The 24,451-nt window shown below is 33.8% G+C and overlaps 1 protein-coding gene across 7 annotated transcripts; it reads right to left on the bottom strand.

The window, feature by feature from the left end:
• Positions 1-367: 367 nt before the first annotated feature.
• Positions 368-22,875, bottom strand: LOC105325227 (telomerase reverse transcriptase). Of its 7 annotated transcripts, XM_066075042.1 has the most exons (34): positions 22,766-22,875; positions 22,109-22,312; positions 21,782-21,899; positions 21,457-21,507; positions 21,151-21,263; positions 20,862-20,947; positions 19,636-19,743; positions 19,276-19,444; positions 19,088-19,155; positions 18,577-18,754; positions 18,219-18,354; positions 18,033-18,120; positions 17,792-17,862; positions 17,452-17,562; positions 15,553-15,649; positions 15,305-15,342; positions 14,988-15,116; positions 14,799-14,855; positions 14,574-14,674; positions 14,385-14,481; positions 14,095-14,274; positions 13,687-13,761; positions 13,342-13,549; positions 13,116-13,214; positions 12,570-12,650; positions 12,364-12,433; positions 11,935-11,977; positions 11,544-11,673; positions 11,373-11,434; positions 11,211-11,257; positions 11,007-11,121; positions 9,766-9,865; positions 7,849-8,058; positions 7,531-7,664 (listed from the first exon to the last, which is right to left on the bottom strand). In XM_066075042.1, the coding sequence occupies exons 2-32, from the start codon at positions 22,201-22,203 to the stop codon at positions 9,794-9,796; spliced, it is 3,093 nt and encodes a 1,030-aa protein (XP_065931114.1). In that variant the 5' UTR covers positions 22,204-22,312; positions 22,766-22,875; the 3' UTR covers positions 7,531-7,664; positions 7,849-8,058; positions 9,766-9,793. The 7 variants fall into 7 exon arrangements, with proteins under 7 accessions (XP_011422996.3, XP_011422995.3, XP_065931114.1 ...); XM_066075045.1 differs by lacking the exon at positions 19,636-19,743; XM_034447828.2 differs by lacking the exon at positions 22,766-22,875 and having other exon boundaries at positions 22,109-22,374.
• Positions 22,876-24,451: the final 1,576 nt, after the last annotated feature.

Genomic DNA, 24,451 nt, shown 5'->3' with positions numbered 1-24,451 from the left:
GGTGTCGAAATTTTACATAGGAATATATAGAGATTTTTTTTTCCCGAATCTTCTTTTCAAAAACCAACAAAATCTTCTGGTCACAAAAAAGGCTACTAGTATATGCTTAATATATGAAGAAAAATTCAAAACCCTTTTATACAAGCATCTATTCTACTACATTGTCCAGGTATTTTGTATATATGAGTCATAAAACTGATTATATTATTGTTACATGTATTGTTGCTCAGGTGAGCGATGTGGCCCATAGGCCTCTTGTTTTTCGACACGATTATTACAATTTAAACCAATGCTTTATCAGAGTCATATCATTTAAGCTTATTTCATGAGTTTGGGAATTTCTTCAATTAAACAGAATTAAGGCAAATTTTGTTTTAAAATATTTATGGCAAAATAGTCATGTATACAACTAAACCATTACAAAATACTCTGATTAAAAATCGTACACATATAATAATATAGGTGCCCTTCCTTTGTCCACGGATGTAGGTATTTTAACTTCAAGGCAATTAGACATAGTCTACATATGTGCCATATTTAAATGTTCATTGTTGATTACAATCGTTAACCAAAAATATCAAAGCACAAAAATAACAATGTTGAACAGCTTTTTTAAAAACAAAACATGAATAACTAACAAATGTCAAATACTAAAATCATGAAATTATTAATATTGATTCACCATGGCAACAGTGTGTTAATACAAATTGGCAAAAATGCTTTTAACAATCTGTTGATTTATAAACCTATTCACAACAGATCTATATAAACAACAATTCCATATATATTTATGATTTACAAAAATATACCTTCAACAATTCCTAGATGTTCACTGCGTTTTCTTGGGCCTGTCTTTACTGGGATCAAGGGCTTGATACGAGAAGGCTTGCTGACACAGCCTGATTAACAGGTTAGGGTCAATGGCCACTAACTGAGGGTTTGGGAGGTTTTGGGTAGCAAGGCCAGTATTCGGCGAGTTCACACAGTTCATGGCACCCCCGGAATTTGGAGCTATGTTTGAGTTCATGGTTGTTGCAACAGCTGCTGGGGGTTGCTCTATTTGATGACCAACATCGACTGTAACAGGTTGGGAGGGTGGGGTCGTGGGGTTAAATATGTAGGTGTATGAAGGTGGGTTTACATTTGTGCTATTTGTGATCCCAGTTGGCACACTGGAAACATGAATCACTTGTGAGTGGTTTTCCTGAACAAGAATGTTACCTTGATTGGGATTTATATGTACAACAGAGTTTATTCTTGTGTTGTCTGCTTCACCCATAAAAGTTGAAGTAACTGGAGCAGGTTTTGTGCTCGTTGTACTGTTAGGTGTCTGAACACAAGAGGACTGTTCCAACAGCTTCAGTAGCATGTTTGGGTCTGTAATAGCTTGCACCTGAATCACTTTGTCTGAAGACGGAGGAACACAGTTCGGGGTTGAAATGGGGAATGATGCTACTGTTTGCCCTTGGTCAGAAGTTTTGGCTGGATTCAAAGGCACTGAAGTTGCATATGTTGCAAATGATTCTTTTGCATGTTTTGTGACTTGTCTGGCAGTAGGAGCAACTGAGTACCTCATATTTTGTGTATCTCCCAGTGCTCTCACACCACTTCTAAGAACTCCCACAGTAGAGTCATTGGCCACAGAACTAGAACTTGTAGAAGCTGGAACTTTCTGCTTAACAAAACTCTTAGTTCCGGGATACACAACTGTTATCTGTGAGGGTTGACTTTTAGTAACTGATGTCACTACATTTGGTGTCACATTTTCTGTAGGTTTAGACACTGTCACAAAAGCAGAGCCTGAAGAACTACTCTGAATTGTGTCACCTCCATTGATAGCTCTTGCAGTACTAGCTGTTGTGGTACATTGCATGTTTGCAGTCTGACTGAAAGAAGAATTGACAGTTGACACACCTGTCTGGGCACTATTACTTGAACTGATGCCAGATTGGTTGTAAGGTATGAAGGTGGAATTTCCCCTGGAATACACAAAGGTACCCACTGGGGTCAGATAATTAGGCTGGGTCATGGGGAGTCCCTGGATGTAAGAGGTCTGTCCCACTGATTGATTTAGCTGAATGTACACAGGCTGTGGAGTCTGGTCTACAGTGGTGTGCTGGTCTGTTGGTGGAGGTCTAATCAAGGTGTTTTCCTGGAATAACAACAAAAATTAGGTATGAAATAAAAACTTAAAATTAAAAGAAAACTATTATTATGAATTAATCTGGACTGCTGTAAAATATTTATTTCGGCGGATCAAAATATTTTGCCAAATGAAATGTCTTAAAAGATGTACTATATAGCCTGAAGATCACCAATATTTCAATCTTATTTTTTTTAATGAAATTCAAAAAATTCCCCAAACATAAATAAGTTATTCAGTATATCAAATTTTGAGTGATACCCATAAAATTTAAACAAAGTATACACATGTACTTTAAATTTTAAATCATTGAACATGTTCAGTAATTTCTTTTGTGAATATTTTCTTGGTTTACCGTAGACGTGGAAAACATTACGGTGTTTTTAATTTCACTATGTTCACGGTCAGACAATTTTCCTTGAACATTAAGCCACCGTGAATATTGAGCTGTACATTAACCATCTCCGTGTACGCCGCCATTACAAATGCATGTGAAGACGCCCAGGGCCTAAGTTACCACTGGTTTATTGTAATCATAGAAAATTAAAAACTTGTTAAAAATAGCAAGCAAGAGTATTACTTTAATTTAATACAATTAATATCATAATTAAACAACTATTTATAACGGAAGATTCGTTTCACCTTTATCTCTGCAGCCCTTGTGAACACAAATGCTAATCAGCTGCTAATTGTCATTTATTATCACGGACATCCTGTACAACCATGACGTTGTCTGCGATTAACATTCATATTGAGCAGTTCATTTTAAGATTGATTGATTATAAAGGTGTACATGTACAGATTACATGTATGTTTTCCCCCCAAATTGTCATGCCCAAAATATCAATTGCGCATTTTACACCAGTGCTTATTACATTCGATACAAACTTGCTTAATTACTAGTATTCTCATAGCACCTAATGTGAATAAGGCTTTATTTTACGTTATTCAAAAGAAAATAATGCAAATACATGATGCAGGTTCATCACGCATCAGACTTTTTTACAATCAGGATTTACCTTTCTATAGGATAAGAAATCGATTATCCATGAAATTAAAAACACTGTGAAAGGTACTTACACAGGAAATCATGAATTTTTAGACACATGGAATTAAAGACGTTTTTAGTATACAACCAAACAGTAAGATGAATAAGAAGAATACCTGCAAGTTTTCCTGTTGGTTATTAACTATCACGCCTCTATGCTGCTGATTGGCTGGCAATATCAGCTGAGTTTGATTGACAGTAGGTACTGACAATTCCGATTGGTTGGATTGGGTTCCCATGGCAATCAGTTGTTGCAAAGATTGCTGAAGCTGTAGTTGGGTATTCATTACCTGGACACTCATTTGGTCCATTAACTGTTGTATTGAGATAACATTCTGCCAAAATAAATCTTGCATTTTACTATGATCACAACAGAAATCACAAAAGAAATAATGCAAACTGTCCAGTCTACATAAGAAAACTAAACATTTTTAGATTCAATTCCCACCATTCTCTACCTGTGCAGTACATGAAGAGTTATCCATTCTTTCGTTGAGCAGCGTGTGCTGCAGGAGCTGTTGCTGGATGAGCTGTTGTTGCTGATGCTCAAATATCTGCTGGAGCTGCAGGAGTTGCTGTTGCTGGGAATCCGGCTGTCAGACAGAGGGGACATCATGTCAATATAGTACATGTATATCAATGGATATATAATGACTAATAGTCAGCAATTCAAAGTATCAGCAGCAAATTAGATTTTACTACCATATTCTCTTTCAGCTAAAGGTTGCTATCTGTAGTGGCAATATATTCTATTTGTTGATGCAATTATGTAATCATAATTTAAATTTTTGTTTTTTTTACAAGTATACCAAAGCAATTTTTTAATAACCTGTATTTTTTTTAAAAATTAAAATGATTAAACTCTGAGTAGAAAGAATTTTGTCAGCTGTGTTTTACACATAATGCATGTGTACAAACAAAGCCAGTATTACAAACAAAATAGATAAAGGACTGAAAGGTTACACTCTGAACTGCTTCCTAGTCTAACAAAAAACATAGCTTACACTGATAACAGCTTGCTGTTTGGGATCTGGTTGGCTGTGAGTTTGACCCTCAGGATGCCCTGAGACTTGTTCTAGCTCTCCAGAGGGCTGACCATAGATGTCCTGAACGTCAAGACTAGGATTGACAACAGCAGAGACATCAGCTGCGAATTAAAAATATAGAAATTTATATAAACAACTTGAAAAGGCACTTACCGTACTACTGTGTGTACTTACAAATTTTTCTTGATAATTAAGAATTCAATGAATTATTTTTAGAATTATATGTCATTAGTTTTGTTTAATTCCATGATTACACTGAAATTTAAAACATATTGAATATCATAACCAATATATTTTCAAAATTTTTTCATTTACATGTACTTATACAGGTATATCTAAATCACAAAGATTGATGGTCATTCATAAAACATTTTGTACACAAAGTAATTTTCAATCTTATCAAACAAATTTTTATCTTTTTTTTCATCAAAATTTTTTTTCATCGGTATATTTTAAACGTTGGATAACACACTATTTGCTTTTATGAGAGGCTGGGGTTGGCTCTGTGTATGGGCCTCCGCCTTGATACTGTTTGCTTTCTTGACCAGACCATGCACTGGAGGTTCTTTGTCTCCACCCGTCCACAGCATCTGCTGACTGACTTTTGAGATAACCCCCTTAGAAGACCCAGTCACCATGTTAATAAAGTTGTAACAGTTTTTACTGCACCCAGCTAAAAGTTACAAAAAATCTTATGTTACGGAATATGAACATAGAATTATTACTGGTATCTGAAATAAAGCACAGTATGAGATTCTAAAAATCACTAGCATTTGTTTTAAAAGGGTATCTACATGTAACTGTGAATAAATACATTTAGTATCAAATATCTTGACGAACAATAATTCTTTAAAAATTTACATAGCAAGAAAACTTTTTTGTCAGTTACAGTCCATTAAAACAATAAGAAAAATCCTAAAATAAATTGTGCCAAAACATGATTGCGGGACATTTTAAAAACTTGAGGTTGATACCTGAAGGAATCAACATTTCGGCGATCACCCTCCTGGCCTCTATCTGGCTGGTTCTGGCTCGTTCCCTCCAGTCTGCCAGTAACTTCCTATGAGTATCTGCCATCTGTAAACACAGAAAAATATAATTTAAAGGTACCTTTTGTCATATTTGACAAACAACAAAAACAAAAGAAATGAAATGTTGATATACTTGGTATTAGTTGGTAAACTATGTGACTTAATTCACTGAGGAATGTGCTAAATAACTGGTGTGGCCAGTATGTAAATACAGAGATTCATTTTAGATTTATGTGTACAGTAATTTTTGGACAATAATTTCCATCTTATTAAAGGTATTTTAATTGCATAACAATGCATATAACAAACAACCTTGGCTATTAAACCAATTTACATGTACATTTACAAAACGCATGTATCAAAAGCAAGTTTTACCTTGACACAATTATCAACACAACATTTATTTTTGGAAAATTCCTCAAAGGCAGTCAACAGCCCCATTGTTCTTTTGCTTCTTTGTATAACCACACGACAGTTATCCTTAAAAAAAAATTCAATGAATTTCAAACTTGTTTCCTGCAAAAATATTTTGTGGAGAAAAGGATTTAGATACACTTGTAAGTCTTGGAATGATTAAAAATAAATTGCAGGTGAGAAATCCCAAGACTTTCAATGATCAAATTCAAGGTCAATTTACTCGGTATTCAGATTCAAACATTGTGAAGAAATTATTGCATTCATATATATACACAGGCATATACCTTTTCTGTTCTGAGTCGCTTATGCAGAAAGTTATTTGAGTACGCAAGAACTTTCTGACATCCTCTCTCGCACAACTTGACTACGTTCCTCAAATACTGACGCTTCTCCATTACAAATGCTTCAAAGGCTCGGGACCTCTTGTGGCCCATTCCAAGTCCCACAAAGTTTTTCCTATCAAAAAGATGTTGATCATATGGTACATACTGGGGACTACATGTAGTATGTGTATTAAAATATGATTCATATAAAATAAGTTCCCTAGAGGTCATCGGTTTAAACTTTTCTGGAAATGTCACATTTTGCAATTCTCTTGTATATGTGTACAAAACACTAAACTTTTTAACTTGACATCTTAATGCTAGTAATTTTTTTAAGTTTGTGTAAGTCAAAAAATTATGCAAAGAGTCTGTTTTAATAAATCATCCCCCTGAATGTAAATTCATTATCCAAGAATATCATAACTTTAAGTTAAAAATCTCACTTTCTTGCATTCTTCCGGATGGGTTTATCATTGCTGTCCAACTCAGGAAGTGGATAAAATTTCAGCTTAGCCAGCTGAAGTGCTTTCTGCAGTAAATCACATAATTCTCTTGCTCTTACATCTGCTTGGCCTGGGTCTCCTGTATAGTGTTTACAATTGCTATAATTTCAACATATTCTTAATATCAAGATGCAACTGGTTTAAAATAAATTCATGTATTTACTAGTACTCATAAAACCATTTATTCAGAAAAACAGGTGATTTTAGGAAAATTGAATTGAAAAGGTAAAGTTTTTACATGTAAAGTATATATACAGGTATTGATTTTGGAATTACCTTGATTCTTTAAGTACTTTTGTATACAGCCACATGGTTCCTTTGAGTATTCAGGACAAAACAACCGATTAGCTGAAAAATTAAAGATAGCAATATGGGTGGAATGAGACAGTTTAAGACAAAAAAATAGATGAAAGTACATCAAATAGGCCTTATCATATAGATCATATCTGACTAACATTGACCCCATCTCTTATATGGTGAACTATGCATACATTATCATTCTCTTGAAAACGCTTGATTATATTGATGAGTTCATTGCTGATTGTAGTTTACCACAGCAAACATGCTACACAGATATTAAAGAGGGTCTTACTATTCAATAACGCATCTCAGTACCCTATTGCCCCTTTTCTATATGTATACCTTCTGGTTTTTGCAACCTGTTGGCCAGTGCTTGAGCTTCTACTTGACAAGTCTGTAAATAGTGTTCTTTTACTTCTGGTTCTGGCTTCTTGGTCAAAGAAGCTCTCTTGGCCCTCTGTTTGACAAAAATAAGGTCTGAAATCCAGAAAAAGACTGAGAATTAATGTGACAAAATATGATTTGGACATAATTAATGTGATGTGCATGTTTGATGTTAACTACTGAAAAAACAATTGGAACACATATGCAGTACTGCTACTTACAGCAAAAGTTACAAATCAGGAGATTTTTTTTAGTAATAGGGTCATATATCTCATATGGCATTGGTCGATGTCTAGACTGACAATTCTTCAAGGATGTTTTACTTCTCTTGTTTACCACATAAGGTGATCCACATCGGCCACAGCTAAATGGTTCTCCTATACAAGATCAAAATAATCCAAAAATAGCAAACATATTTTGTACCCTTGACATCCTTGTCAATGTCTTGTTGTGTAACAAATTCTCCCAACTGAAGAAAAAAAATTAGTGCTGCATTAATGATTATTATTGCTGTTCAATCAATGATAGACTAATATTTTTAGTAATGAATACACATGTCAATAATAGAAAATAACTTTAAATCACATTAAAATGTCATTATACATTTCTCTATTTACATAATCATAAATTTTATATTGATGTCAGCAGCCTACCATTTGGAAGCAAATCACACTTTCTGTTCGTAGAGTTGACGGCATTTTTTTTAAATACACGTCTTCTTTTGATCTCTGTTCGCTCAGGGGAATATGAAGCAGGAGGGCGTTTTTTCCTTCCACTTTTTCTAATGTCTTCACTTGGTTGTGTTTTCTGATCGTCTTCATCTGTAGCATCATCGGTTATTTCATCATGTTCCATGTTGAAATCTTATAATTAAAACCAAATTCACAATGAATACACTTTCATAACCGATTCAAACTGGTTTTTATTTTCTGTTTACACCTTTTACATATTACAGTAGTATTAATCAATGAATATCATGTAGATCCCATGCCCCGATCAAGAAAAATTTTCAAAGTTGGGGGAATGGGTCCAATAATTATTTGAGTTTGCCAGGGGGGTCTGAGGCATATTTTTCGCAATTCAATAATGTAATTTTAAGAAATTTGAAATTTTTTTTTTTGGGGGGGGGGGGGGGGAGGAGGGGAATCTGGACCCTAATCTAGATCCGCGCAAGGGCACACACTATATACTCATAAAGGTAACAGGATATAAAAGAATAACAGATCGTCTGTTCCAATAATTATGGAAGCTTTTTCATGCTGAAGATACACGTTTTTGGGTTAATTTAAGTCTGGTTGTGGAAATGATCATTAAGGGGGTCCTTCTTGCCAGTTTGCCACACCATACATGATACACATGGCCAAATGATAAACACGCCCTATTTCTAGGTAAATTACCATGTAAATAATGCATTTCCATTTTTTTATTGATTGAATATTAAATTATTCAGCTTCTTGTGCATTAATATGCATATATGTAACTAGATGCATCGCTAAAGAGCCTTTAAAATGAAAATCTTGCCTTTGTTTTCGTTTGCCTCAAGTCAAATTCTCCCAAGCGATTTTAATTTGTGGTACATCGAGCCCGATGTATAAAAATAGTTTTAAAATGCATATTATGTAGAATTATCCTTTATTAAACTGTTAAAGAAATTATCTAACATGTAAAACAGAGAATTTAAAATCAAATATTTATTCTTTTTCCTAATTGACACAATTATTGAATTTTTAAAATAATTTTTGGAAATTAGTTTTTAGCTTGGGCAAGTTTTGATGAGTTATATCACTTATAAAATTATCATAGAACTGAATTATTTGCTTACAATCATTGTACTTACAATCTAGTTTTGGATAATTCTTTAAATATCAGTGAATTATTAGAAAACTTTGTTCAGATGCAGTGCAGGTTTGACTTAATTGTCATGTTAAAATGATTTGTAAAATGCATGAAAATTAAAGTTTTGGTTTGTTCCTACAACTTTTGAAGAATAATTTTTGTTTTACTGATGAGATTGATCCTTAGGAATTAAGTGAGCTGAGAATAGGAGAATGATGGAATATAATTATATAAATATATAGTGTTCTAATAGTAAAATAAATATTTATATTATTATATGCAAGAGCAGTATGTATTATCTATTATGATTGTACAATTAGTTAAAAATGACGGTTTTATAACCAGTTATACACCTTTACTTTGTAGAATGTAAACTATATTATAGCCAAGGTAGACTAGCTTATATAATGACTAGCCCACCCCCATTCAAATTTTGAGGGTTACAGTTATGGTGTCAAATCCTGTCTTATATAACAAAGCTTCCCCAACAGTTTCAATGGTACATGTATTAGCTAAGTAATTTTGCCAATTTTGGTACATCTTTATCTCCCCATGTTAGAGGACATGGTCCCTTATTTAAACAACATGAACCAATGTCCCCAGAGATGCCTTATACAACGTTTGGTTTTAGAGGAGGAAACAGAATTAAGAAGGTCATAATAAGGCCAAGAACAAACATAACAGATCTATTAATAATTCAGTAAAATTTATTTTAAATCATCAAACATATTTACCAACAGCAAAATTATATAGATTATTGAATTATAAAGCCTTCAGTTCTACTGGAATATTTCTTCCACACACTCTTTTGAGGGATTTGGCAATGGTTTTGTCCTGAAAAATTAATTTTAAGAATAAAAAAGTACCTGTTAGATTGTCCACCACCTTTTTCAATTAAAATTGATTTGACTCACAACTGACCTGGTATGAACAGGTCTGAGGTGGCTTTTTTTCATAACTGAGCCAATGAAGATAATCTTAAATATGACTGTCATTAAAGGACTGGTTTTCAATAAATATTCAGAAAAATTTTGCTAAATACATTGTATATCAAAACATACTCATGTAAGAGACAGAGAAGATTATGCATAGTATGATAAAAATCTCTTAATCTAAACATCACTGAGAGGGAGACCATCTCAAAGAGCACCGATTCAATATAGGACATAATTTAGGCATCATTGAAAGCCAATGGTTTACGACCCACTCTAGAAGATAAACCCTTGGCTTGTGAAGATGTCATTTAGGATGAAAAGCATAATTTAGACGATTTTGCTTTGAACTTAACCTTCACCTTATCATTAAATGCACAATAATTGCTCATCCTTGATCAAACAATCTATGGATGATGCATAAAGAAGACAGGGTCAAGAGGAGAACAATAGGGTTGAGAGGATGGATTTTATGCTGAGGTCTGCAATGACCTTGGCCTTTGACAAAGAAACTTGATTCAGGATCACTGCATATCACATACATACAATTAGTCTAGTAATATAGTTTGAAAAAAATTAGGTAAGGAAAGATAAATTATGGTTCAAAACTGGGTTTCAAAGGGTTCTTCTATAATCAAATTTGATATAGAAAACTGGTTCAAGGTCACTGCATGCCCTTTTTACACAAACACTTTTATAATTTTGATGTATGAGCCAAGTAGAATCAAGGAGAGAGAATACATGATCAGGACAAGGATATTATAAAGAAACGTGATACTGACATAACATTGACTTTTGACCTTTAACTTTTGTTCAAGATCATTCCACATTCTTTACCCAAAGGTACTATGCAGGTGAAGTATAACCCAGGTTGGGCCAAGAGATAAGTACAGGTAAGTATACCTCAGAAAAAGAGATGGCAGATGGACAGATTTAAGGATGGATGGAGAGAATGATGACTATATGGTGCCTGCAAAGCACATTCAGAGATATAACAGATTGAGACTACATGTAAAACTCAGTTTTGATATACACATATGTACCTTCTTTCTCAGCAACTTTTCAGTAGACTTCAAAGACTGCTTCATCATCTGAATGAGTCTTTTGTAACTGGAGGAGTGGCATTTCATCTTCATGATAAAAGCATACCAACACAACCTTTAACAAGAAATATCCTTTCATCATTAATCATTATTACCTTCACAAAACATAGTGCAAATTTCAATTGTTAGAAAGATCTTTTTTACCATTGCATCACATCTGATGGGACATCAAAGAGAAATTTGTCTCCAAACTGAAAAGAAAAAAAAAATATAAATGATGCTTAATATATATGTGAGTAACTACATGTATTTGGCAAAATTTCTCAACTGTTAGCATATAAATCTGTTTGAAAGCATCATACACACCTTTCGCACACTCTGTACTGACGCCTGAGAGTAAAAGTAACAACCAATGTCATAAATCATAGCTGAAAACAAAATAATTTTTCAGGTTACAACAATAACACAATCAGAAACTACACAAATTTGCACTTCAACTTCAATTCTTGACATAAATATAACAGAATACTAACTTACTGTGAAAAAATCCTGGGTTGTCTTTAACCCTCTGTTTGTCTGGTAGGCATGAAGCATAGCAATGGAACTTGAATGCAGTAAGCAGCAAAAGTCTGTAGCAGTTAGACACACAAACCTCAGTAGAGTTCAACTGGAGAACGAACCAAACATTGGTAAAAGTATTTACACTGTTAGGCGAAAGCATAAGGGCATAAATCATTAAGTTATTGTAAAATTCTTTACACATGGAATCTTAGTAGCTAGCAAGTTTTGATAAAATTGATAAAAACTATCGAAAAACATTTAAAGATGATTTCAATCAAAAATAAATTTTATATAGTCTTAACTGAAAATATCAAAAGGTATCTGTACCTTATTAGTACAAGAATATCTAAAAGAATATGATAGTCACCTCTGTGTCCAGAAAAATGGCATGACATTTTGGACGAAGTGACCTAAAAAAGAAAATTTAGATGAAAATGTAGCGAAGATTTGAAAAGAAAATTATAGAAAAAGGTGCATGCATAATATCACATGATATTTTAAAAACTAACATGATTTTTACAATTTAATGAATTTTACTGTGAGTTAAAATAATTACAATTAGTTTCAGAATTGTTTGTGATAGGTATTCGAATTCACTGTCATAACATTCTATGATACAAAAAATGTTAATGATACTGTAAATCAATACAATCAAAATTTAGCACAATCTTCCTCAATAGTCGTATTAAAATGAGGGCGTTGGAGCAAAACTTCTAGATATATTGTTTTACTCATTAACTATTGTGTTAAAAAAAAGTCCTAGAGGTTTAATTGCACAGTATCTTAATATCCTTACATCAACAATTTTCTCTTCATTGTCCTTCCCGGATTCACCGAGACATCCACTGTGAGGGTGTGCCTCATTCCTGTGGAAATCAAAATATAATTATATAAAATATATATAAAAGGAACAATAGTAAAATCAATGTAAAAGGTTCCAATAATATATTAAGTCTACGTCATGTTGCATAGATCTATGAAAACAGTTAAAGTAATACATACTGATGCCTTGGTATCTTGTGAGGTCACTGCCAACTTCTAATGTCTTTGTGTTGAATAACATTCCACACCAAGGGAACCAATCTAAAACCAATGGATGACTTAGTAATGATCATCTCCACCTACTTACTTATACTTTTTATGATCATGCCTCATAACATGGAGGTTTTTAAAATGTCTAGTAAAATTGTAACATGAATGGATTTGTCTAACTTCATAGTTCAGTGAATGAAGTCTTGTACGTTGGAACCCCCCCCCCCCCGGGTAAAATTGTTAACATGAATGGATTTGTCTAACTTCATAGTTCAGTGAATGAAGTGTTATACGTTGGACCCCCCCCCCCCCCGATTCAAGTTTTCAAAAGTGGCAGACATGAATTGCAGCAGATTTCTGAAAATAATGATTTTCATTCAAAATTGCTACTGCTTTTTTTTTTTTTTTTATAGGATTTTTTGTCTTTTTTTTTATTTGCACACAAGTGAAAAAATCAGTAATTTTAAGTGATGATTAGAGGGGTGTGACGGACCCTTAAAACTACTAATATCATACCTCCAGGATTTTTCTTCATCATCCCACAAGTTTCATGCTGATAATCAAAGTTGACTAGAATTTTGTCTGCGTTGATGGAAAAATTATACTCCGAATTCCCTAATCAAAATATAGCAAAAATATCAGGCATTTAAAATATCCAAGAGAGTGATGTCAAAGAATGCATCATGCTTATACATTTTGTATTTGAAAGATATTCATTTATAAAAACATTCAATATACAGACCCTTAATCATTTTGCACAAGAAAAGCTCTGCCCTTTCTCTTGAGGGTGTAACAAATAAAGAATCATCCACCATTCTCATCAAAAGTTCATCATCCTGTGGAGGCATAAACGTCCTCTCCATCTGTCCATAGTAGATATTACACAGGAGGGTGGACAGCACTGATCCCTGGCTGATTCCAATCGACTGCTTGAAGTATTGTCTTCCAATCTACATGCACATTAAAAATTATTTAGAATAAAACTTAGAATAAGATTCATTGATTTAATCTTATGAAAATATTAAACTTAAATACAAAATCTTTTTATCTTTCAAAGGAAATGTTTAAGAGAGAATATTTTTCCTACTTTGATTATATTATTCTGTATGTGGCATTTAAGTTTTTCAAATACTTCTTCTAGATGCATCTGCTGATTAATCATCTGTTGAGAAAAATCATATACAGGTATATTTTAAAAATCTCACAATATAGCATATCATAAACTAATTTCAGTTAGGTTTTACATACATTAAATGTCATTCAATGGAATTCATTAAGATTTTAGATGTCAAATATTTGCTATAAAGAGCTAGTTTTCAAGCTCTAAAACATTTCATGCAAACAGATAATATATGATTTACAGCATACATTCATTTTGTCATTTTGAAGAATATTGAGAATACTGGTATGTTTGGAGATGTTTATGATGCTGTATTCTTAATCAACATATAATATATTTTACAGCAATCATCATGATTTAATGTAAATTCAATACCTGATTCACAAAGACCATGTTGCACAGCTTGTTGTCCTCTATGAACTTCTGAATGAATTTTTCAAAATCTGATATATAGCCATCAAAACCAGAGGCAATTTTCTTAAACTTGCACACCACTTTACAGTCTGACGCATAGTGAGACACAAATTTCCTTACAATGACATCTTCATCTGGTGCCTAGACCACAGGATATTTCAAAAATAAATTTATTAAAAGACTAAACAAATGTGCACTACAAGCTTAGATATACTACTGTTATGTATATTATTCTAGTATATCTGTTATACCTGTGATAGGAAATCTTCTATGATTTCTAAAAGCTTTTCTTGTAAAATACCATCAAAGCATGCCTTTATGTCTGTTTTGACAAAATATAAATGATTCCTAAAAAAGAAAACTCATAAGAATAAACCATTTCACAATAGATGCCTGTTCAGCATAATTGGATTCATAAACACTGCAATAAATTATAAAACCTCTCTGGTTCTTTTTTCCAGTTTAAAGCAAACTCTTTCCAGTCTAAGAAGATGTCATCAGTTCCAAATTTGGCAGCTCCAATCCAAGATGGATCACATGACTAAAATCCAACATTTCGGGGTGTACAACATCTAATTCTTTGCTTATACTATACAGGATTGAACCACAAATCTATTGATACTATATTTCATTATGTATTTTTGTTACAGGAAAAAAAAACTTACTATCAAATAAGAGAGAACTGTCAAAACATTCATCAGTTGTTTGTTAATTGGCAAAGCCTGAAATTAAAAAAATCAATTTTTTAAATGTGAAACGCTTATTGTATAATTCAACTACCAGCACATAAATCCATGTTTTCAACTCAATTTCCATCAGTTACTAATTTAGGTCATTTTTAAAACACAACAGACCGATTTTGCAATGGGGGGAGGTTGTCTCCCCAAGTTAGCAATAGGACGTAGAGATCTCAGTTTGGGTAGAAATCTGATAGAAGCCTCTCCTAAACAGCTCCCATTCTGTAATGATGCTGTCACTGCAGTCTACAGAAAATCAGATTAAAATGAGTCTCAGCAATTCCATATCTTATCCAAGCCATTTCACTGTCACCACTACATATCTTAATTAAAGTCAGACCATATGATACTAATATACAAATGAATTCATACAAACCATATTAACATTATAATCTATACATTTCCTTAGAGACCTGATATAACCAAAGGAATACCTTTTTAACACTTGTGAGAACTCCTTTTTTCCTGAGATCTGGAAGACAAACATACAGAATACTTTATATTTCCCATTTGGAAAATCCTTCACAACAAAAGGCAAGCCAAGTGAACTTGAATGAAGTCTTTAAAATACAAGAATATTTATAATAGGTATTCTCTTTTTATAAGCAGGTGTAGCTCTCATGATCTAAAATCTATATTTTCACACTGCCAGTAGATAAAACATACTGAACTTTCTATATACCTTTAATTCCATTAGAATGTAACTTTGACCAAACTCTCTTCCTGTAGAATAGAAGTTGATTTCTAAATGTTGCTGTCTCTGTCACATAGAAAAAGACCTGTAAAACATAGCAATCAAATGCTTCACAAGTCACAACTTGTCATAATTCCAACAGAGTTCACATCCCTGAACTACACATACCTGTTAACCCTCCCGCATTGCGCAGGAGACTCCCGCAAAACGACCTAAAAATCTAAGATCTCCCGCATCCAACCTATCTCCCGCGCGGGAGACAAATTTCTCCCGCAATCGTATTTGTCTTCCCCATACCTTCCCCCCAATTCTGAATCTTTACATGCAAATTTCAACATCCACTGCGGGTTTTTCTCTGATTTTGAACTCAAAAAGCTGCTGTGTAGCTTGAACATACTAGTATCAAAATCCATCCAAGTACTGTCTACCGTGATCATAGTATGACATGTTATAGCCCAGTTTACTTTTTACGATTACTTTCGGTTTTGACTTAAATCAGTTACGTTTTTAGTTATGCATAGGCCTTATAAAAAAATAAGTGAAAGCTTAAAACATCTTGATTTTACTCTGTAACACCAAAGAAAACAATAACAGCCAGTGGTGTCACTTAAGGTACTTCACTACACCGAGACTTATACTTTTTAAGACAATACGTCCGTGACAAGATGGCGATTTAAATGTTTTGTTAAACTGTCTGTATCAATCGATTCAGATGTATATCGTCATAGCTCAGTGGTTAAAGTATCAGACTTGTGAACCGCAGGTCATGAGTTCGAATCCATCTGGGGTTTTTGTTTATGTTTTCTGAATGAAATTTTTGAAAATCTAATTTTTATCTAAAATTGCACATTTTTTCGCCTATTTGATATACATACCGGTACTTTTTATCCATCATGCTTTCTATCAATATCAAGTAATTTTCTGCTGATTTGAGAAACTATTTCAAGGTGTAGTGAGGCACCTTAACAGGCGCACAGGTAAAGCACCCAAGCCACGTGCAGTGAGTCGTGACTAATTCTGTCTGGCCAGCACGGTCGGTAAAAATCAAAGTGAGTGTTTATACAAGCTACCAATAAAGTGAAGCTCGAGGAAAAAGTGTAAAAGCATTTCACAAGAGTTTTTAAAGTTTATAGTACCGGTACTATGAATTACAGGGATGCTATAGACATTACAACAGAGATCATTTTGAAATGATACTGGAGAAATACATGTTAAAATTGTTTTGTGAATTAAAAATCTATCCTATATATATGGCAAAAATTAATTTTAATGAATATTATTTTCTGGTATTTTCTCTGGGTTTCGCTGCAAATTCAAAATAGGCAAAATAAATTTTCTGTGTTTACCCTAGATGTCAGCATGCAGTGATGGTTCAATACTGAACAATAGAAAGACTTAATATAAAAAGTGGCACTATTGACTTCTTGTATTGTACCATGCAAACAAAATAATAGTTTTCTGAACTTGTACAGCAACACAAGTTGTAATTGCACACTGGTAGTCATAGAAATAATAAAATTTAAAATGATTGCAAATGCATTAATTACAATGGAAAAATAAGGTATCTAACAGTATTTTTAATATATATTTGCATTTCACGTGACAAAACGTCGTTTACGCAAAATCTCCCCCTAAGCCAAGTTGGTAAGGGGGAGATTCTCCCACATAGCAGCTTTGAAAGGTTAACAGGTATGACTACAGAATCCAAGACCTGGTGCTCTAGATCATTTGACCTGGTCAAGGTTAAAGGCCTACCGGGTAGGTCAATGCATTCCTCTTTGAACTTTGTGGTGAATGAATCTAAATGCTTAGAACAGACCTTCACTGTACTAAATATAGAATGTTATACTATATAATCCTTAAATATGTATTATTGAATCTGATTACCTTGATTAAAGTTATTATGAAGTCATTCATTAACCAGTAGAGAACTTTGGCCAGTAGATGAAGCTTTAAACAGTGAGGAGACACAGTTTTAAGCCATGGAATTGTCTTTGTCTGAAAGAAAATTTACTAAACTTGAATTACACAAATCTTTATTAGGCTTAGCTAATACAAATGGGAGATTAATACAAGAAAGATAATAGTGAACAAAGATGCAAGATGAGAAGATAGAGATGTAAGTCTGCACAATGACCTTCAACCTTTATATTTTAAAACTTTAGTCAATCAGTGTTATAATCGGAAAGAAAGGATTGGTAGTAAAATAAATTCCATGGCTAAATACCTTTATTCCTTTCAAGAGGTCACCTACACACATTTTCTCATACCTCCCTAGATACACCAATGTCTTGATAGCTTTAAATTATAAGAAAATGGAAGCAGTGAAATTTGTATGTAGGATACTTGTAGTTGTATGAAATTGGAATTTAAACAAAAAGTTCGGCCATATTCTGCTATTTTCAATACAGTCAGCATGTCTTTCATTCATGTATGGTATATGGTACAGAGTACCAGTTCAATGTTACCTTTCAGGAAATGGTTTCTGTTATGCAGACAGCCAACTATCTGCAGGGGAACTACTTCGATGAAAACTTTCCTTAAGAAAATGTACACCTGTTCAGAATAGAAGCATATGCTCAATAAGTTTTTATCGTACTGCAGGAAACTTTAAAATACTCAGGTATGCAGCTTTATGAATCTGACAGTGATACCTTTTGAGGCGGCACACAGTCCTTAAGGAGAACATGATCAGGTATCTTAAGGTTCATTCTCCGTCCTTTTGTAAGTTTTTTCTTCACAGAGACAACAGGACAGCATGTATTTAAGTAGGTCCAGTACTTACAGGCTCTGAGAAAATTCAAAAATAAAAGAAATATTTTGATTGAATCCATTTAAAACCATCATGTTCCCTTCAATAATTGAGAGTTACAATCTAATTGCTAGCACCATGCTATGAAATGGCAAAGACCACAACACTTAGAAATAAGGATTGCATGCTACTCCAAAATTTCAAACTATTTGAGTTTAATTAACAGACAAAAGCTTTGAAATACAACAAATGTATTTTACTTGTGATTCTGTTGCAGACTTTGCAGCAATTCCTCCAAGGATAACAGATGGGGGACAGTGATACGTGGTGCAGATATTGGGGGATGGCCATTGGTATCATAGGGAGGAGACATACTACCTGTCACATCGACGGTACATATCTCCTCATAGAGACAAAAGTGAGCTCGTGACAGGACGTCTGAAAAAAAAAAAATGCTATGTTTTAGAGAAGAAAATTTTTAATTGGCTGTTGACACCTAGTTATCATTTTTTATAAAGTATACATGTAATATGTAAAGCATTTTTTCCAAGAAAGGCACCACAAGTGGTGCAGTTCCAAACATCACTGAACACAACTAGATTTGCAAATGAAGTTGATCCTGATGAAATTTCCATTTACTCATTCATCTGCTTTGTTATTTATGGTAATCATATACATGCTCATTCCACACCCCTCTAACTGTGTTGCAAGGAAATAAGAAACTATGAACATGAATCAAAATTAAACTAAAACAGAGCAATGAAAACTCACGAGATGCTGGGAATTTTTCTCTATAATCGGATGAGTAGAGGTATGACTGGGCCAGGTACAAGTGATATCTGTAAGAAGAAAATCTTCCCCAATATTTCATTTATAATATTTCATTGTCAGTTTTTTATTTTGTTGTAATTATTTCAAGTACATTGTACTTGTACATCTAATAAAGACACGGCTCTTACTTGTAGGGATTAAACGAAGGTGTCGGTTCTTGAGCAGGTAATTTCTCTGCCTCTGGACGATTAACAAGTACAATTTCATCATCAATCATCTTCATCTTTTTGGCACATGGTTCCTCCAAGTCTTCTGTCCTCCGTCTCTTCTGACATTTTCTTCTCTCTGCTTGCCAATCTTTAAATAAAGCATTTTATGATGGCTTTAATTTCTTTGGTCTCCTTGATAACTCTTCTGAAAGCAAATTTGATTTTGGTATCATTGTTTTCATAACACAACAAAATGTAATGCAAGCTTCTTCCTATAAGCCATCTTCGCTGGTAATTTCAGAATTGTTATGAGAACAATACATCAGACAACTTGATGACCTTGTTTTCTCTTCCTGTGATGCTTCCCAGTACCCTGATTATCTTTCTTGACACATTTCTTTATAAATAATCCAGTTTCAGATTTGGATTTCACAAAAACAGGAGTACCTTAAAAGAAAATAATCTACCCTTAAAGCAAAGTCATTGTGAAAATTTTAAATGATACAAAAGAGAGCATTCATGCAATGACACCAATTCTAATACTTTTATATAGTTTTACACTGGTACAGTATAGGTACCAATAATCATTACCATTGATGTTATGAAAAAAGGAATTTTAGAACTATAAAGATCTAAATAATTCATCAGTCAGTGAAATGGAACAGTCACCTGTCAGTTGAATGTAAAAGTTACCTCATGCGCGGATCTAGAGGGGGGGTCGGGGGGGTCCCGACCCCCCCTGGAAAATGAAAATTTATTAAATTTACATAGTAAAATTATCGCGAAAATATGCCTCGGACCCCCCCTGGCAAACACAATTATCCTTCGGACCCCCCCTGGAAAAATTTTCTGGATCCGCGCATGTACCTATCAGTTGAATGTAACAGTTAAATGTCAGTTGACTGTAACAGTTACCTGTCGTTGAATGTAACAGTTACATGTTGCCTGTCAGTTGAATGTAATCATAATCTGTTGAGTGAATGTGACTATTACGTGTTGAGTGAAAGTAACAGTAACATGTCAATAAAATTTTACAGTTACCTGTCAGTTGAATGTAACAGTCAGTTGAATGTAACAGTTACCTGTCAGTTGGGTGTTACAGTCACATGTCAGTTGAATGTTACAGCTGCATGTCAGTTTAATGTAACAGTTACATGTCAGTTTAATGTAAAACTTACCTATACTTTGAATGTAACAGTTACCTGACAGTTGAATGTAACAGGTATCTGTCAGTTGAATGTAACAGGTACCTGCCAATTGAATGTAACAGTTACCTGCCAGTTGAATGTAACAGGTACCTGTCAGTTGAATGTAAAAGTTACCTGTCAGTTGAATGTAACAGGTACCTGCCACTTGAATGTAACAGTTACCGTCTGTCAGTTGAATGTAACAGGTATCTGTCCGTTGAATGTAACAGGTACCTGCCAATTGAATGTAACAGTTACCTGCCAGTTGAATGTAACAGTTACCTGCCAGTTGAATGTAACAGTTACCTGTCAGTTGAATGTAACAGGTACCTGCCAGTTGAATGTAACAGGTACCTGCCAGTTGAATGTAACAGTTACCTGTCAGTTGAATGTAACAGGTCTGACTACACTTTGTAAAGATGGCTGTCTCCTCAAGTAATGCTCTCATCCAGACATCACCAATACTGTACAATAAAAACAAGAGACAAGAATTGTGAAAACCATTCTCTTCACATACATAAATATGATATTCTTCACTTTGACAAATTAAATAAAAATCTTAATAGTTCAACATTTTAATTTCAATATTCAACTTTGAAATCTCTTAAGCCCCTATCAATAATGTTGCAGCATTCAACATGAAACCTATGAGAAGTTATGAATTCACCAGTGGTGTAGCTTCTTCCAAACACTGCGCTGCAGCAGGTTTACGCTGGAGTTGGGGTGTCTGTATTCTATGTTGGTGAAACACGAGACCTGAGCATCAGGGTCATCCGACATCTGTTGACAACCAAAATTACAAAGTCAAGAAAGTGTTCATAAGGTTTACACATTCATTCGGTTGTGGTTTACTGAGCAATAAGTATTGTTTTCCTTTCACCCTTGAAAAGATTAAAAATCAACACCATTGAAAGATTCTGATGTCTTTACAACCAGTACATGTATTAACATTAACTTTGGTGAATTTAATTACCATTCCAAACCCTTGAGTCAGGACATTCTTTTCGCCTTGTCGTATCTTTTTCTAAAATATTCAATATATGATGAAGTAACAAATGGTTATACAACTACAAATACAGTCTACAGTTTAATTTGTCAAAGTCTTATTCAAGTTACAAGAAAACAAATACAGAGGGTTTTTTTCTCTAGCCCAGATAGAGCTACACTTTTATAGGTAACAAAACTAACAATATTGAGAAAGATAACATTAATCAAATTTTTCTTGATTGTATTGTTTACATGGAGGTGTTCCATACAACCTTATTTACAAAGAGAGGGAACACCTGAGGTGTGTTTACCTCAATCACCCGCAGCACTAGTTCCGTGGTGTCCGAGGGAGGGGAAGAGTTCACCACCAGCTTGTCTCTGACGTCAACATCAAAGGCTACCATGGTGGTCTGAAGGTTCCTTATGTAACTATAGGACATACTGGTGAATCAGGTTATGTCTGATTGTATAAACAAATGTTACAGGGAGGGAGTATGAGTCGACTTAAAGTTGAAAAACAGGTAAAGTTATATTACTATGTTTTTATAAGTCCATTACCCCCACCCATTCCTAGCCTGTAGTACCTGGATATCAGTTGAATAGCTAATGTTACGGAAATGAATTAGTCCGGTATCTACCTGTCGGAATCACTGCTGATGTGCACGGTTCCAAACGAACACAACCACTCCTGGAGAGGCATTGCAAATGTAAACATCGAGCGTATGATGTCCATGTTTTAAACGTATGGCGCTAAAAATTCGTATGGTTTCCCGTTTGTGCCATGGATGCTATTTATTTTGGCGCCCGTACGTCTCTGCTGATACCCGCCGCGAATTCATCTCCTGTATTTCCCAAAAAAAATTCACGGTTAAAAATTGTCGTTGCATATTTAGGCCTACATACATATCGGTACCTTTTCATATTTACTTCTACTGAACATTTTCTCCCCTACTTTGTTTTTTAAAGAAAACCGATTGTGATTCATAGCATTATAAACTGAACTGACAAGGTTGAAATCTACACGGTCCAGTTCCAACCAGATAATCAAAAATTTACGAAATAGAAATTTACGGACTGTGATAAATTACCAGGAATTCAGACTCAAATTCCCATGTCAAAATAATTAACTATTGCTTCCCTCTAATTAATGTACTCGGTCTAATTTATTGTACCTTAACCACTGTTAACAATATTTTATTTACTTTCACTTGCTCTTCATGATTAATTCAATTATTCCTTTAAAAAATGTAAAATATAACTGAACAAAAGATGTGATTGCGGTATGATTTTATTACCAGTTCCAGGGGTCAAAAATTGTAAACTCAGGAGTCATGAATTCCACGATATGTAGAGGGCTTCATGTCACCATAACCGTGCATTCAGTTTATTTCGTACCCCTTGCTGTGGAAGTAGAGAAAAAAAATTCTAAGATTAAGGTGGATCTATATACCACTTTTTGATGACGCAGTACGCAAAAAAGTAATTCTGGAAGCATGCAATTCCGGTACTTGCTGATTTAAACTGAGGCAAATAGTATGGGGACCGCTCTTTTGAAAATTTTATTAAATGAATAGATTTAATTTGATAATTGGAAAATTCATTACATACAAGTAATGTGGTATGTGACACCTTCACGTTGTGTGGTAGGCTATTTATCGAAATAAACAATAAAATCAAGCATAATTTTTTAAATAGTTTCTTTCTCATTATCGATATGTTACACCGTAGGGCAGTGGGTTAGTGGGATCACTACAAATCAGTAGGTCATGAGTTCGAATCCCTTTAAGAACAATAAATTTTTTAACTTTCCAAAATTTTCTAAAACGTATTTTTTGGTTGAATACTGTGAAAGAAAATTCTAAACCGGTGAAAATGTTTCAATAATAATATACTTTAATGCACATTAATATCGACACCTTAAGGGGATGGGAGGGTACGTTGCTTTGAATTTTTCTCAGGTTGGGATACATAAATCCTATTAGCCTAGTCAATTTCCCCCTTTATCTATTTGACTTAGTTTTGCATTAAAGCGAATATATTCACTTATACAGGCCAATAATGAAATATGTATGTATTTATCATTCCAACATTATATTTAGGAAATTTTCTTCAACTCAGAAATGAAAAGTCCCCAAGGTGTTTGGGCCTTGGGACTTAGGAACGATAACCCTTACCTGAGGAACTTTCATACCAAATAAAATTTAAAATATTTTTTGTGTTTATTTGCAATGATTTTCATTCAATTTTTTATGTCACATTTATTAAAATACATTTTCTTATAACATCAAACAACTTTTTCAGATGATTTGTCAACAGAGTAAGAAAATATGAAAAATTATGTTTTGGGGAAATACTAACAAAAATTGCAATAATAACAATTTTGAATGTTAAGAAGTGGGTTTTTTTTATGTGTCCGAGGGAAATATCCATCATATGACAAACAAAATTCTCTCAATTTGTTAATAGCTGTCTTTTTAAAAAAATACTTTACAAAAACACGAAAAAACGTTAAAAAATTCTTTAAAGATACCTATAGTAACCCTATCATCATTTTAATATTTGATAAGTATATGTTTTATGGTCTTCTATTGAAAATTGGAATAAACTGCATGTGGCCACCTTAAATACTCTTTCACTATATGGTCATATTTGCTCCGCCCAATGGGCCTGAACCCCTGACATAGGGGCTACGAATTTCACAATTTTGGTATCTAGGGCTCACTGGGGATGGGTATCTTAACCATGCATTTTTACGTGTGGGAGAAGCGAAAAAGGTTTTTGAAAAATTGACCATTTTTTCATATTTGGCCTTCCATAAGGTCTTGGGGGTGGTCAGATCATAAATTTGTAAATTTCACTTTTTAGATTTCTCTTATCCTAGAAAATTAGATTTTTTAATTTCCTGTCGTCAAGAGATTTTGAGATACGTAGAGACGTAGATATAGGGGTGACCTTCAAATTATTTGGGTCATCAAGGTTAA

The sequence above is a fragment of the Magallana gigas genome, chromosome 2 (genome assembly GCF_963853765.1).
Source record: "Magallana gigas chromosome 2, xbMagGiga1.1, whole genome shotgun sequence".
Classification (NCBI taxonomy): Eukaryota; Metazoa; Mollusca; class Bivalvia; order Ostreida; family Ostreidae; genus Magallana; species Magallana gigas.
The sequence above is the reverse complement of the archived record's forward strand: the minus strand, read 5'-3'. Positions and strand labels throughout refer to the sequence as shown.

Bases quoted from the DNA above. Each gene is read 5' to 3' on its own strand.
- LOC105325227 (XM_011424694.4), bottom strand. From the start codon at position 8,050: ATGGAACATGATGAAATAACCGATGATGCTACAGATGAAGACGATCAG. The intron at 7,289-7,416 runs GTAAGTAGCAGT...TCTGGATTTCAG, and splicing joins CCTGATTTGTAACTTTTGCT to ACCTTATTTTTGTCAAACAG. The intron at 5,315-5,643 runs GTAAAACTTGCT...CTGTGTTTACAG, and splicing joins GTGTTGATAATTGTGTCAAG to ATGGCAGATACTCATAGGAA.